At 38.1% G+C, this 17005-nt stretch overlaps 1 protein-coding gene across 7 annotated transcripts in view; it reads right to left on the bottom strand.

Moving 5' to 3' along the window:
• csnk1g1 (casein kinase 1, gamma 1) overlaps window positions 1–17005 on the bottom strand; it is a 44685-nt gene that overhangs the window by 23579 nt on the left and 4101 nt on the right. For all 7 annotated transcript variants that reach the window (XM_042761005.1, XM_042761004.1, XM_042761010.1 and 4 more), the window contains exons 3-4: window positions 15820–15860; window positions 15423–15492 (exon numbers count right to left, since the gene is read on the bottom strand). In XM_042761005.1, the coding sequence (XP_042616939.1) occupies window positions 15423–15492; window positions 15820–15860 (111 nt within the window). The remainder of the gene's footprint in view (window positions 1–15422; window positions 15493–15819; window positions 15861–17005) is intronic.

Raw genomic sequence — 17005 nt, forward strand, 5'->3', positions numbered from 1 at the left:
AATAAATGAAATAAGACTACATCATAAATATGACAGCATAAGCCACATTTGAAACCACAGTAAAATAATCTGTATCCTCACACCTGGAAACCTGTGGCACTAGCCGCATTTCCACTGTCGGGCAAAAGTGAGCATTATGGCCAGGGCTTGATCTTGCCTTGGTGGGACTTCCTGGGGGCCAGCAGCCAGGGATTTTTGGCCCACCAAATACCTTGGGCCAAAGCAGGCCAACTGGGGCCAAAGGAGATGTCATGGACAAAGGCATCGACCCACCAGACCCACACAAGCACTGCATCGCTTGCCTGGGCCTGGCCCACGCTGAGCCGGCGTTCTTTGAGTCCATTACGCTGACTTGCCAGCACACGTTTTGAGGACTCGGAGGAGCATTGCTCGTTGTCTTAGGGGGACAAGGCCCACTACAGCCAGCAAGCTGTAGGTGGGCCGTCCCTCGGAACCCCTTTCACCAGTCCTTTTCACTGCCAAAAGCCTCCCCTCCACCCCCGCCATCGTGGATGAAGTTTCATTGCACCTCAATCAGTGGACGGGACCCGAGAAAAGGATTCACAGTCAGAGGAAGAGCCTTGACGAACCCGGCCCCCAAGCACCACATCCTGCATTATGTTGCCTTTGTTCTTACAGGCAAGAAATGCAATGTTCATGTTTCTGTTTGTACAAGTTCGTTTTGCGATATAGTAAGTTTCCTTTCATTTTCCCCTCATTGGTGAAATTGTGGGGTTGTATAATGTTTGCTTCAGAGAGGCATGTCAAGGGCGGGCTTTAGAGTAGCACTGGTCTAACAGTGGAAACACAGCTTGATTTTGGCCTCACGGCTTGAGGTCTGGGGTTATTGGCCCCGCCCAGCCTGCTGGTAGCCCTGTCCCAATAGTGAAAAAAGCAGCTACTGTCATCACATTTCAGTTAAATTCAACATTATTGTGGCAAGTTTCAACTTTGCTTGGCAATCGTCAAAAACATAGAGTCACACCGTGTTTACACTGATCATAATTCAGTGTCATTAAAATCAACTAAGCTGTCATTTATTATTCATTTCATTCTTTTTTTTTTTTTTTAAATCACATTGCAGATATAATCACTATGGGCTGCCACTGATACAGTATATTGAGTTGTAGCGCCCAGCCTAAGCCCTGACGTTCAACAGATCTTCATAAGAGCATTACAAATGGAGTTTGAATATTAATGCTTGTGTGTGTGATCATAACACGTTAATCAGAACAGATGGGATGGACCATGATCTCTGGACCAGTGATGTCACTTCTCTCCTCATTGATAAGAGCTGCATGCCCAGGCATGTGAGAGAGAGAGAGAGAGAGAGAGAGAGAGAGAGAGAGAGAGAGAGAGAGAGAGAGAGAGAGAGAGACTTTGGATTCACTTTGAAGTGGTGCAGCAGAAGATGAGTAATCATCACTAACACCCTCGTCACTGCCTGTGCTCCGAACTTACATCAGAGAATATTCCATTTACCTTTACGTGAAAGAAATGTTTTCTAAAACCCCTAATAGACCACTGAATGGCTACATGTTATGTCTATTATTCAGTCTGACGTTCCATCACTGCTCCTTTAATATCACAGACCTCCTGAAAGGTCATTTCATCTGGCAGAAGCAGGACAGCTCAGAATCCTGCGTGACGCATCCTCTCAACGGATAAGAATTAGCTGGATGGGCCGTTACATCACTGCATGATATTGAGCTGAGCGATGCTGCTGAAAGCAGACTTCTCAGAGAATCATGTCTGGACATGTCTGTGTGCTGTCCTTCAGGAGAACAGCTTTCATGCTCAGCCACAGAGTGTTGCGTTGTCTGATTAATTTCCGTTGGTGGCTCTTTTAGTGTTTTTCTATGAAATTTTTACACTGACTCAGTTTCATGAGAATTCGTAATATTTTGTATGTGATTGCGGAATTAAGAAATTGTACAAAAATGTATAATCTGAATTTAAACAAACTGCAATCCCTTAACCAAAAATCTACATCTAACAATGATAATAATAAGACAAGTGATGCTGTATCGTACAATTAGGGCATCTTAAATTAATTATGAGTTGTCATGACAGGGGTGTTATTTTAGTATTATTTATTTATTACTGTGGTATTAACGAATATTTGAAATTTTTTTTTTTTTTTTTTATAATTTTCCGTTTCATTTACAGTTCAAGCTTTAGTAATTTTTTGTGCTTTTATCATTTTGATTGTTTTTTGTTTTGGCTCAAAGGTCGGCAACCTATGGCATGTGTGCCGACATTAGCAAATCATTTAAAGTCTGCATGAAATCAAAATTTAATTTATTTACTTTACTACCGCACATTGCTAGTCTTGATGTAAACAATTAATCCGTGCAAGTTAATCTGCTAAAAAAAATTGTTTGTCTACATAATTTTTAATCAAAACCTGAACATTTACTTCTTCTCTGGAAGGGCATTCCTTTTCTTAGATTGCTATGAGTGAGAGACAGAGAGGAGGAGCGCAAACATAAAACTATGCCCTCTATTCAATATTCCGTTTCAGTTGGAAATACGTCATTAAACTTTGATGTGATTGGAAGATGAGAAGAGGAGCGCACAAATAAAATATTGGCTAATTGTTTTTTTTTTTTTTATGGTTTACATATGCCATACTGAACAGAAGAATTATCATGGCAGCAGGCTGAATAATGGCGCTTTTCCACTGCATGGTACAGCATGGTACGGTTCCCTTTTGGGGGGTTTCCCCACTAGGTACAGTACCTGGTCCTTTTTTTAGTACCACCTCGGTTGAGGTTCCAAGTGAACCGTACCATTACCAAAACGTGACGTGTAAGCTCTGCTGATCACAGATTGGCCAGAGAGAATCATCACTACCTACATTGCTGAACTTGCGACACAAACCTAACAGAACCGCTAGATTTAAATCAGCACAGCCAGCGAAGGATCAAATGCAATGGTTTTGAACAAGCACACCTTTTTTAAATACCAAAAGTGGCTGATTCGTTGTCTGCTGAGGAAGTACAGACGTTCCTCTCGTTGATAGCAGAGGAGCGGAGAGCGGGAAGCTTGATGGGGCGACGAGGAATTAAAAAGTGTTTCACGAGTCACAGCAATAGAGGCGGCGCAACTATAACGACATTAATAATTCCGCCCACTCTAAAACGGCACTAAACTGCAGTGGGAACGCAAACTAAGCCGAGCCGAGTCATACCACGCAGTGGAAAAGCAACATAAGAATTAAATAATTAAAGGGATAGTTCTTTCCAATATAAGTCCAATAAAGTGCATGCATCCATCATAAAAAGTGCTCCACACAGCTTTGTTTATTAACAAAAACGAATAAGAGGAGGCATGGCAAGCATCACATGCTGTATTATATATCGACTAATACATTACAAAACATTTAGCAAACACTGAGGAATCAAATAAATAAATAATTTAAAGAAAGCCTCCAGAGTAAACAGCAAAGAAAACAGGCTTTTTAAAATGAAAACAAAAAGAAAGGTAAAACTAAACTGGCTGTCGCTGACAGTTCCAAGGCCTGTAGGTTCAAGCAAACAACTTTGCGATGGTGTTTGCGAATGTTTGTTTGGAAGTATGTTTTCAGGAAACACCAAATAGTTTCTTAGCACTGCATCTGGAAAACACACTGCAGAACAATTCAATAAACAAGCTGCTAATTCGAGAACATTTGTGACCCTGGACCACAAAACCACTCCTAAGTAGCATGAGGATATTTGTAGCAATAGCCAAAAAAACATTGTATTGGTCAAAATTATCAATATTTCTTTTATGCCAAAAACCATTAGGATATTAAGTAAAGATCATGTTCCATGTAGATATTTTGTAAATTTCCTACCATAAATATATCAAAAACGCATTATCATTAGTAATATGCATTGCTAAGGACTTCATTTGGACAACTTTAAAGGCGATTTTCTCAGAATTTAGATTTTTTTTTTTGCAACCTTACATTCCAGATTTTCAAATGTTTGTCTCTCGGCCAAATATTGTCCTATCCTAACAAACCATACATCACTGGAAAGCTTTATTCGGCTTTCAGATGATGACATTTGTTAAAATATTTTTTTTTTTAAAAAAGTAAAATATTGACTTATGACTGGTTTTGTGGTCCTGGGTCACATTTGGTTCTTCAATCAGACATTACTAAAACAATCTCCAGAACACTGTCTATAGGAAGCATAACCAGTGAAAATGCTGCATTTCACAAAAATAAAGGTTTAAAGAATTATGACTGATAAAGATTGAATGACATCTCAATAATTTGGTGCAATGTGATCCTGGATGACAACATAAGGTCACAAACAGACATACCTGAGCTTAAGCTCAAAGTAAGATTGGAATCTCTAGGGAAGATATCAAGTAAACTGACAAAGTCTGTTATGTAAATAGATTTCATTATTGCATATACAAGGCTGTGTTTGTGCATTATGGGTTCTACTGGATTCCTAACAACAGAAAAACCACTACAGCCAAGAACAAATAGAGACTGAATAGTCTGAATTAAATAATGTAGTATTGTCTCGTCATACGTCATCATAAACCAAGCATTATATCCAGACTAAACCATCCAAACAAGCTGTGCAGAAAGAGGAGGGTGAGAATCACAAAGATGAGGCCACAACTCTCCAGCCTTCATCACCCCCCCATCCATAAAGCATGAGCTGGGCTCAGCGGGTGGGCCCAGTGGACCCTGCAGACACGTACAGCACCTCCTCCAGTGAGGCTACGCCTGTGAGATGCTCTTTGTACTATGGCTAGAGGGGGAATTCGATTTATCGGGACAGCATGTTGCTTTCTCAAATCATTCTGCAAAGATGCACAAAAATTCATAATTTTTTAACTGATTTTCTATCTTTCATTTGTACTTAAAGCATAACAGGATCATGAGATTGCACATAAATGCCAATCGGCTACATTAAATTCAGGTTTTGCACACCTTGAGCAATAATTGCATGACTTTGCAATCATTCATGGATAACTAGATTACTGGATAAGGATTGTTAATCATTTTATAGAGATTCGTAAAAAGGATTTGTTGTTGCTCTGTTGGCACCAGGCTAGCAGATCAGTTTTATATTTATAACCATCTGAAATTAATATTTATAGTTTCCAGAAAGCATTTAATACATATTTTTTGCATAAAAATCAAGTTACAATTTAAGATTATTAGATTCAACTTTATTGTCATTGCACATGTAAGGTACAAGGCAACGAAATGCAGTTAGCCTCTAACCAGAAGTGCAATAAGCAGTAAGTACAGGATATACAGTGTCTACAATATGTTACAAATGTACAATAAATATGCAGATAAGGCAGTACTATGGACATAATTTACAGATTTTTAAATACTATCAGCATTATAAACAGATGGGTGTACTATGAACATTATTTACACCAGTGCAATGGACAGTAAAAAGTGCATTGAAAATATTCCAGTGTGCAAATGGATCATTTAGTACTCTGGGATGAACAGACAGTGGTGCAAGTAATAACAAGTGAACTGTTTTTTGTTTGTTTGTTTATTTGTAAGCCAAATGTAGTGATGAGGAGGGGTGAGGACTGTGTGTGTTTGGTGTGTGGGGGTGGTGGTGGTGGTGGAAAAAGCTGTTCCTGAGTCTGCTAGTCCTTGTCCGGAGGGTCCTGAAGCGCCTCCCGGAGGGAAGGAGGTTAAACAGTCTATGGTCAGGGTGAGAGTAGTCCTTAAGAATGCTGTGAGCTCGACGTAGACTGCATTTTCTCTGGATGTCCTCAATAGCAGGGAGTGGGGTCCCTGTGATGCGTTGGGCAGATTTAATGTGGATGGGGTCGTGCATGCTTCCTTTATTCTTCCTGAAGTCCACAATGAGCTCCTTTGTCTTGCTGGTGTTAAGGGGCAGGTTGTTGTCAGTGCACCATGCGGCCAGGTGCTGTACCTCCTCCCTGTAGGCAGTCTCATCGTTGTCTCTGATGAGGCCAATAAGCGTGGTGTCATCTGCAAAGTTAATGATGGAGTTGGATCCATGCACTGGCTTGCAGTCGTGGGTGTAGAGGGAGTAGAGCAATGGGCTCAGCACACAGCCCTGTGGTACGCCGGTGTTGAGTGTGATGGTGGTGGAGCAGGTGTGGCCTGACCTAACATGCTGAGGTCTGCTGGTCAGAAAGTCCATGATCCAGTTGCAGAGGGAGGTGTTAATGTCCAGGTCTCCAGGTTTTGTGGTCAGCTTGGAGGGAATGACAGTATTAAATGCTGAGCTGAAGTCAACAAACAACATCCTAACATACGTGTTGTTATGGTCCAGGTGTGTGAGTGCAGAGTGCATCACTGTGCATACTGCATCCTCTGTGCTCCTATTTCTGCGGTAGGCAAATTGGTGTGGGTCCAGTGTGGGTGGGAGGGAGTTCTTGAGGTGTGCTAGGACCAGCCGCTCAAAGCACTTCATAACAATAAGTATGAGTGCTACAGGGCGGTAGTCATTCATGCAGATCGGGGAGGAGTGTTTCGGCACTGGCACAATGGATGTGGACTTCAAGCATGTTGTCACAGTTGCTTGGGTGAGGGACAGGTTGAAAATGTCTGTGAAGACCCTGGCAAGCTGTCCTGCACATGCCCTAAGCACACATCCCGGAATGCCGTCCGGGCCAGCAGCCTTGCGTGCGTTGATCCGGCTCAATGCTGTGCGGACATCTGAGGAGGTGAGTTTGAGGGGTTGGTGGTTTGCTGAGAGTGTGATCTTGGTGGCCGTCTCCTTGCTGTCGCTGTTGAAGTGAGCATAAAAGTAATTTAGCTCGTTAAGGAAGGAGACATCTGTGACCGTTGGAGTAGAGTTGCTTGGCTTGTAGTCACTGATGGCCTGGATGCCCTGCCACATGCGTCGGGGGTCAGAGTTGGAAAAGTGCTCTGCTACCTTTAGCTTGTAGCAGTACTTGGCCTTTTTGATGCCCCTCCTCAGGTTAGCCCCGGATTTGCTGTAGGCCTGAGCATCTTCTGATCTGAAGGCAGTGTTGCGGGCTTTCAGTAGGAGTCGCACCTCCTTGTTCATCCATGGCTTCTGATCAGGGTACGTTGTGATCTGTTTTTCTGTTGTAAGACTGTCAATGGTGGTGTTGATGTAATCCAGTACAGAGGAGGTATAGATATCAATGTCCGTGTGAGAGCCACAGGCAGCCTGAGAAGCAAGCATACTCTAGTCCGTGTGTTGAAACCTGTCCTGAAGTAAAGAGTCTGCTCCAGTTGGCCACACTTTGATGGTCCTCATTGATGGCTTCACACGGTTGATGAGGGGTGAATACTTAGGTGTGAGAAACAAAGAAAGGTAACCAGATTGTCCGAGGTGGGGGGGGGGGGGGGGGGGTTCGCCATGTAAGCTCCATCAATATACATTATATTCTGCAAATACATATGATGTTAAAACAAGAAAAGATTCTCTTGGGGGGTTGAGGCAATTGGACTTTTATTAATTTTTCATCAACTTTACATCCTAAAATGTGTATTAATAAACTTTCTGTAATAGCTTACTGATGCGTTGGTTTGAAATGTTTTCAGAAATTTTTGTTCATCTCAGCAAAATGTCTTGCAGGTCAAAAGGGTTGAATAAATTTGATTTTTCACTACAATAATACAGTAAATTTATTAGTATAGTAAATAAATCATAATCAAATGCACTTTTAGGGTTCCCACTTTTTTTCAGTGATCATATTTCAGGACATTTTTAATTTAATTACGGTGACAATAAAAGACAAGGATCACGTCTGGCACCCTATAGTAATATATGTGACCGTGTACCACAAAACCAGTCTTAAGTCGCACGGGTATATATGAAGAGTTGGGTTCCGAAAAGCAATAAACTCCATTTTTTAAAAGTTGAGCTTCCGCCAAAATCAGTATTGAATCTGGTCGGTATTGAAAAATCAGTTTTTAATTTTACACAAAATGCGATATTCGCAGAGTTCTTAGGTCCCTAGTTTTCCTCATCTACTTTGTAATTTGTGAACAACAAACAAGGGCTGCATGGTAAATCACATGTGATTGCCATGCGCATCTCGACAGTAAAGCCGGTTCTGTGATTAATAGTACCGCTAAATCTCCATCACGTGCATTCAGTTGGAAATTATTCAGATGCATTTAATACAAAAAACAGTAAATCATTGACAAGCTAAGCAATATAGCGTTCAATAGATGAATCGCATTTGATTATGAATGCGATATTGTGTAGCTTGTCAGTGTTAGTGTTTTTTTTTTATTATGTCTAGAAGCATTCATCTAATCGACTTCATGCGTGGCGGGTGTGTTGCTGCGGACCCAAGAGAGTGCAGTGTCACATTTTGGTGCAATATGGACACGCAACACGTTCAGAATGAATAAACTTTTAATAAACTATAGAACAGCGCAAGCCATAAGTGGCACGCCTCAGACGGGCAGGGCTTATATGTTCCAAGATAATGATACAAAACACACGTTTGTTAAGAGCAATACTTTCAATATAGACAAAATATTATTAGGCTGTGCTACTGTACGTTTTTTGTTTTTTTATTACTGCCGTATTTGCAAGTATTTTCCAAGCAAATTAAGTGCACTTTTTTTTTTTATCATGTGTAAAATTACTGATTAACATGCCGGATAAAAGCAGTTCGTTTTTTTTTTTTTTTTTTGACTGCCGTATTCGCAAGTAGGTTTAGTGCTTTGAGTGCTCAGTAATATGCAATATACTATAGGCGTACTACTTACAAAACTATGGGTGTACTACTTACAATATTTTGATTTTTTTGCACATAGATTCCTAACCCTTTAAACTATTTGAAAATGAAAATAAATTGAATCATAATAATATTAAAGAAAATAATATTTTAAAAATATTGGCATGTATCCTTCAAATATTTTTCAATTAAGTATTGCTCTAAATGGGTGAAGTGAAAAATGAGTGGATTCTGACTAACTTGCACGGAAGCATTTAAAAGCTCCTGCTTATCAGCGGGTACTGGATTGAATCTGTACTTTGTAGTACCACTACTGCAGAAAGACCGGTATGGTTACATTTTAGAAAATTCAGTATCAACTTTGCACAGATGTGCAAAGACAATGCATACATTAGCAGTTTCTGGTTTAAATTAGATTGATTTCGATGTAATTTCAATCTGGACAGAAAGACAGAAAACAGAATGGTCTGAGTTTAGCTTTGTGAAATTATACTACATAAAACACACCTACACAAAATAAATCCAGCAGACGAGCTAAATGAGAACGCAAATTCACTCTGACAGCAGGAAGCGCTCATGGGACAGCATGCTGTTTATTTCCTTGGTTACCACTGCAAACAAAGCAGCCCTGTGCCTAGCGATACTACTTTAATATTCATTAAACAGAGGCAAGATGAAAAGAAAATACCATCTATACTTTTCTGAAGACAGTCAGTAACCCTCTGAGATTGATTCATATAAAACCCCAATTCAATATTAAGAATTTTCTTCCAATATTTTGCTTATCGTGAACAATGAGTTTGCTCTGCCTGCTACAATATTTTCTCCTCTTTGTGTCCATCTTCAGCATCTCTGGACTCTGTTAACGTCCCGTTTACAGACTTCGTATATTTCCACACGAATTACATTTTGGAAAATGCTTGCAATACAGTTTGTGCGCAAGTCCGGAAAAGAGATCGGCTGAAAAAAAAAAAAAAAAAGAGCCGGTTGCCGATTGCATTATTCATTTCTATGACTTCAAAGCAATAAAAAATCCTAATGTGTTTTGTTCTCACTGACATTCAGCGTGCTCAACGCATGCACAAAGACTGGGCTAATCAATAATACAACTTCTAGACTATTTGCACTATTGATTTTTAGCAATTAGTCATTGCAGCCCTAATTCACATTTTTTAAAAATGGTGAAGGTCAAAAGATTGGTGCTCCTTATGCCACTGTTGAAAATCTTGACGCATTGGGAATCATTTTGAATTTTAGGGACTTACAAAGGCGCAATCAGCTACATCAAGTGTCCTGGAATATTAAGAATCTCTCCAGCTGCCATGATGGGCAGAAGTAAGGGGATAGACAGCATGTAAGAGCTTGAAGTCACGTGTGGGGGAGGGTAGACCTCCGGGTTTGGGTTGCATAGTAGAGGACGTAAGGGGAAGCACATCCTCAGGATTTCATGCTACAGTCACAATAGCATCTCCTTCACCTGACCACCCAGTGCCTCACTTCCTTTCGTCCTTTCTTTGTGGGGTCTAGCAAATAAACATGCTCCCTAAGAAATAGACACAATAGCCTGATTTTAGATTAAAGGCACATTATGTAAGTTTTCGCCGCTAGAGGTCGCATTTTCAAAACAATAACAAAGGCGAAGCTTGATGACAGCTATGAAGAAGAATGGAGTGATAGGAGACGTTGTTTTCACCATCCAGAGATGTCCAAATCATGTTCACGGATGTAATTAATTTTTTTATTACCTGTATCTTCCAAAGCTATTTAAACAGTGAATAAACTATACAGAGAAAGCGAGGAAAGAACATTTACATTGTCATGGAACAGTATGACTGACTTAAGTCTAGCGCGAGTTTAAGCACTCTCAAAAAACTTCCCTTATAATCAGTAAAGCTGTCTATACACTGTGAATGAATCTCCTAGAGAGCAGAATTCAGTCAGCGAGCACGCACACTAAACAACAAAACTCCAGTGTTTCAGCGATGACTCATCTGAATGCCTCTGATTGGCCGTTGCATTTATAAACTCAACAGACTCAGGTGTGATTGATTATATCGTGCAACACTGTTAAAAAAAAGAATCATGGTGCAACATTGAGCAGATTTAATTTTCATTTTTTATTTAATTTTTATTTTATTCGTGACAGCCTTAATGGATTTAGTTTAACTGTACAGCAGCATTTTTGTCCACTGTGTTGCCATAGTTTCTAACGGAAACCGTTAACGTGGATATTATCTCAATAAACCGGGACGAGCCATTTTATAAAATTGGAATTTCTTTGGATTTACAAATCCTTGGGATATTTCAAGATAACGTAAGAACACAACTGCATGAAATTTATCACACTGTGCTGGTTGTTTTTGGATATTTTATTTTGAAAAAGTCTTAAATTATAATGTAATATGACAAAAGTCAAAGAGATCATATTTGCAACAAAAGCTCTCTCCGAAAAAAATAAATAAAATAAAAAAGTATATACACAACAAGTAATTAAGAGTTAATATTGAAAAGTTTTTAATGTTTTTGAAAGAAGTCTCTTATGCTCACCAAAGCTGCATTTATTTGGTTTATTTGGGTGAAATTTTATTACAATTTACGGTTTTAAAATTTTGTGATAAAGCTGAAATTTCAGCAGCCATTACTCAAGTCTCCAATTTCACATGATCTTTCTCATTATATTATGATTATAAATATTAAAATAATGCCAATTTGGTGGTCAATTATTACTGTACTCAGTTGTTATGGTTCTTATTATTATCAATGCAAGGATTCTTTGATTAATAGAAACTTTTGAAGGGTAGAGTCTCACTTTTAAAATATTAAGCAGAAATAAATGATTTTCAACATTGACATGGAGCACATCAGTATATTAGAATATTTCAAATAGATGTTAAATAAATAAATGCATAGATAAATACAAAATGCATGTTCACAAAAAAACAATTTTTTTATTACTATTCTTTGCTTTAAAAGCTAGCTCTAAAAAAACAGAATCTGCATATTGTATCCCAGCAGCCCCTGTGAGGGGTCAGAGCTTCAGAGTTCATGTGGGACCCTGCTGATTCCGTATTACTTCATTGTGGTGCTCAAGGAGCTGAGCAAGGCACCGGTGTAGAGTTACACAGGCTTGGCTGCCAGGCAGTTTAATCAGCGGACTGCTTTTCCTGACGTCATACGATAACAGCGCTAAGTGAACATCCTGGAAACGCTTGTGGTCAGACTGCCACCTTTCCTGAAATGCTGATTCATCACTGAGACACAAACCCTGCTGTGGGACATGTACAGAGACGCACAGCCCGCATACCGTCCCAGATATGGCACAGGAAGAAGACTTATACACAGAAACATTCAAAGCATTTCCACAGACATCCCTGCTTAAACCAGCAGAGCGGCAGACATGTAGGCTTACACACAGCTTTACTGAGACGCTCGTATAGATGCTCACTGTGCGGTGTGCTGAATTATTGATCAGATGCTGCTGCTGCCACCCTTTTCCTGTCTCCTCTGGTCCAACACACCCCGAACTACATATATCATTACAAACACATCCGATTGACATCTACTTCAAATGTAAGAAGGGCAAATGTTTACGATATAATGTGTGTTAATTTTTTTTTTATTGGTGACATAATGCCAAACTTTCTGAATATCTGGTGATAGTTGAAAATGAAAAATCTATTGTCACTCCCAAATCAGTATGAAAAATTTTAAAAAATCTATAATAATATTTAAAGTTTTCAATATTTAATATAAAAACATCTAATTTTTAAATAGACATACTGTATTCTGGTAGGTATGCACACTTCTGTTCAAATGTTTGGGATTGTTAATATTTTAAGATCTAAAAAAATGGTTCTTATGCTCACTAGGGATGTGCGCAACGACTAATTTGACTGTCGTTTAAACGGAAGTTTTGCATCCGACTAGTCGACTAGTCTAAAAGACAGAAACCCCCAAAAGATTCAAAATAATCCCACACCTTGCTCATCTTTCGCGTGGTCACTTTTGAGCTCGCCACAACTGACACGAAGAAAACTAATGCGAGGCATGAGGTAAAAATCTAGTTCACGTCCCGAAATACTTTTAAAAAATAATGTATTATTTTTCAAATGTTTTATTTTAACTTGTTATTTAAAATGTTTTAAATGTAACAATGGGAATTTGATAGAAACATAAAATGATGGTCATTTGGATGATAATCATGTTTTTTTTTTTTTTTCTGTCGTGTAATCGACTATTGTTTTCAGTGTCGACTAGTAGGAGCTGTACCGTTTAATCGACTAGTCCCACACATCCCTTATGCTCACCAAGACTGCATTTATTTGTAAAACAGTAATAATGAAATGGCAAACTACTATTACTGGTTTGTAAAAAATCTGGTTTGTTTTCTATGCAAACAATGGCTATAAAAATGTGTCTGACTGATCCACTATCATCTCATGTCTTTTGCAGCATCTTGTGCACGACTTGCTGTTCTAAAAACACTGTGCTCAAGTTAAAATAATTTCAACAATTATTTTGCACTGCCCGCATTTTGCAGTTTTTAAAGCGAGCCTAAGAACACCTACATTAGATGAATTAATGACACTAGTTTAACATTTCATTTATGTATTGATTCAGGAAACAGAGTTCACAGTAATATGAGTAATAGTTCTGTTCACATACACTTATGTTATCAGTTGTAATGGCTGTCAAATGAGGCTTTTCTCAGTTTGGTTGACTGTGAGAAGCAGAGAAGCATTTGGCTTGATTAAAAACTGCAGACACTGCAAATCGGTATCATGTCACTGCATAATTACATTTCTGTAAAGAAAAATGGCAGATAAAAAAAAAACGCATCACAATGTCAAAATTCAGTCCAGCCATGCAGCATAAAAATAATATTCAATCCATGATTAGCATTTTATGGGCACATTTTACTAATAAAATGATGTCCACTGAAATCTTCATTTCATTCAACAATATGCACCATGGCCCAATTGTGTGCTTTAAAAAGTTCTGGAAAAGACATAAAAATGTCCTTGTTAGCATGAACCCTATGAAATGACTGACACCCAGATCTATTCATTCTAAACTGAATTCTTCCTAAGATGATAATAGAATCTAGCTAGCTGTCTATTGAATGCAAACACTCAAAAAGTTGGCTATACATGACAAGGAACCGTATTGTTGACGCAGCTGCTGCTGAAATTTCTTATGCTAATACACTCAGTCTAAAGATGCTGACTGAGGAATGACTGTGTGCGTATCTCAAGAATAGAGAGTCTGAGGCCACACCCCCTGGCCTGTCATTCACCAGACACTGAACAGAGCGTTTGTGTTGTGTCACCAGGGAAACACCGTAACTGCACTGCTCTGTGACGCCGAGCCGCCACTTCTTGAATCAAAGTGCAGTGTGAAGTGATCAAACCCAGCAGCCACTGCATGAGCAAACAAATATTTTAGTTTGAGTCTTGCCTCAATACGGTGCCCTGATGATTAAAAAAAAAAAAAAAAAAAAAAAAAAAAAAATTCTAAAAGATAGAGAGTGGAACTACAGACAAGCCAAAACAAAATCACTGAGCGATCTCTGGACTATAGCAGAGAGGTGCCAGGACACAGCCCAGCTTTGAGGCTGAAATGGAATATATTTACATACAGATGCAAATAGAATTATTAATAAGTTACTGTTTTTTTTTTTAATTAAAATAAATTACTTAGCTCTCATTACAGTATATAAAACACTAATTAGTAACATTTGAGATGCTATGCAATAATTTAATTTATATTTTCTTATCACATAATTATTCTTATATGACTTATGATTTGTTTAGTAAATGTGTTTCCATCATAGTAAAATTTATTGGCATCTTGGTGTTTCCATCTAGCATTTTTTCATGCAATATTTCAAAATTTGCATGAAAAGACATGGATGGTAACCCAACTAATGTTGGATCACATTATATCTTATCCATTTGTGCCTCACACCAACTTGAAAAACGTGGGGGGGGGGATCAAAGAAATAAAGTACAAATAGCCTACAAAAGATATGAAAATTATAAGGAACAACATCACAAAAGGTTTGACATTTTTGTAAGGTGGCATTTCACAGAGACAAATCTACAATGAAAAACTGCTGTAGAATTTCTGACAGAGAGACTAAATATATTTTAACATGATCTGATCATTGCTGACAAGTTTTCTTTATTCATTAACCACTGGCAGGTGAGACAAATCATGAATTTTGTATCAAGAGAGTAGATTTTCATTTCTGTTTTATATATATATATATATATATATATATATATATATATATATATATATATATATATATATATATATATATATATATATATATATATATATATATATATAAAACATGCCTAGGCTCAATAGTAAAACAAACCGTTCTGTAAGATCAAAACTGAAACTATGACTCAACATGTCAGATACTCCAGAGGGGAAAAAATCCTCAATCCAATACAAAGGAAACATCCTTACAAAACCTGTTCGGGAACTACAGGCTTCAAAGCAAGAAAAATAACAGTAAATCCCCGTCACAAAGCCTAGGCGCAGTATAAACAAAGTCATGCACCTGGATATAAAGATTAAGGCTAAAGGTAGATGAGATAAAATGAGCAAACACTGATTGAATGCAAAAATATGAAACACAGCACATGAAGACACATGAAATTAATATTATCCCAGTAAACAAAGGAGATAAATGCAGGGTATAGCAGTGCTGGTGCTGATTATAATCTTACCTGAACTGCCTAATGTTTTGTAGAACCGGTACTCCAAATGTAGCTGTGGGGCCCTTGATTTCACAGGTTCCTTTAGGAGTGGCAGAAAAAAAAAAGATTCAATTAAAACCATTTCATTTGTTCACATTAAGTTCATTTACAATACAAATACTCCAGCCAGCTACACACATTTATTTACACGTGTCTGAGGGACATATTCAAGATATCACTTTTAATATTCCTGTAGATTCAGGTTCCTAAAATCTCTAAAACACGTTGCTTTCTTTAACAATTCAAACTTCAGTTTGAGTCCAGGTCCACAGACATGCTCAGGTGGTTACAACTAGCTAAACGTTAACAGAACATCAACTTCTGTTGTTATAATCACTGGGTAGAAAATAATAAATAATGTACTTACCAACTTTATTGCAACATACTCATTTGTATAGAGATTCTTTCCTAAAATGCAAAAAAAAAGAAAGAAAAAGAAAAGAAAGGGTGACCAACTGAAATTAGACGGATTAAACATGAATGCAATAATAAAGACATTTTGGTCAATACTTATATTTTCAATTATTGGAAATCTTCTATACATAGCTGAGTTAATGCTGCTCTGTGCCTGCTCAAAATTCAGTGAAAAGACACAATGCCACATACAAGCTAGACTTTATTATGCCTGCTCAGACCCACCTCAACCCCTAGAATAGAAGTATGCAGTTGTAATTGCAGTGTAAATGCATTTATGAGCAACATGAAACAGTCTGTGTAAAGACCCTAATGCCACTTCAGAAGCACTTCTGAGCCACCTTTGCGGTGTAAATTTGGCATTAGATAGGAAAATCTAATTAGATCAAAGCAATTAGATTAATGCAGATTTTGACAAGTATGTGCGTCATGGGTACTGGGGTACTGTATTACTGTATCAACCGAGCGGCAACCTCCCGCTCTCTCGTGAAGCCAACAAGGAAGTGACTAAAACTGCAATTCATCGACTGGCCGCTGCAAAAGGTAGTCAATCCCATAGAATCCCATAAAATGCCCAACTTTACAGCAGAAAAAAGCATGTTTACAGCCTAGTACAAACAATGATTTTGGTCTATATAGCTAATTTTTCTATTCATGACAAATGTGAGGGGGGTGAATTTTTTTTTATAACTAATCCATGTAAATTATATTAAGCCTTAAAGTTCTGCATAATTAAGGGCGTGGCCACTTGAGTGACAGTTGGATTGCCGCTGCTGACACTGCCGTCGCGCAAGGTGGGCGTGGCTTCAGCAACCAGCTTTTTGCCCAGTTTCGATTATCTGAGAAAGACGCGCGGTGACGCTCTGCCAAGATAGCGACGGCCCGCTCCGTCCACATTTTATATATATATATATATATATATATATATATATATATATATATATATATATATATATATATATATATATATATATATATATATATATATATATATATATATATATATATATATATATATATATATATATATATATATATATATATATATATATATATATATATATATATATATTTTACTGGCTAATGCCGCCGTGTTCACAATATGTTTCGTAGACCAAGCAATTTTTGGCTATTTTTTC

The sequence above is a fragment of the Cyprinus carpio genome, chromosome A7 (assembly GCF_018340385.1).
Source record: "Cyprinus carpio isolate SPL01 chromosome A7, ASM1834038v1, whole genome shotgun sequence".
Classification (NCBI taxonomy): domain Eukaryota; kingdom Metazoa; phylum Chordata; class Actinopteri; order Cypriniformes; family Cyprinidae; genus Cyprinus; species Cyprinus carpio.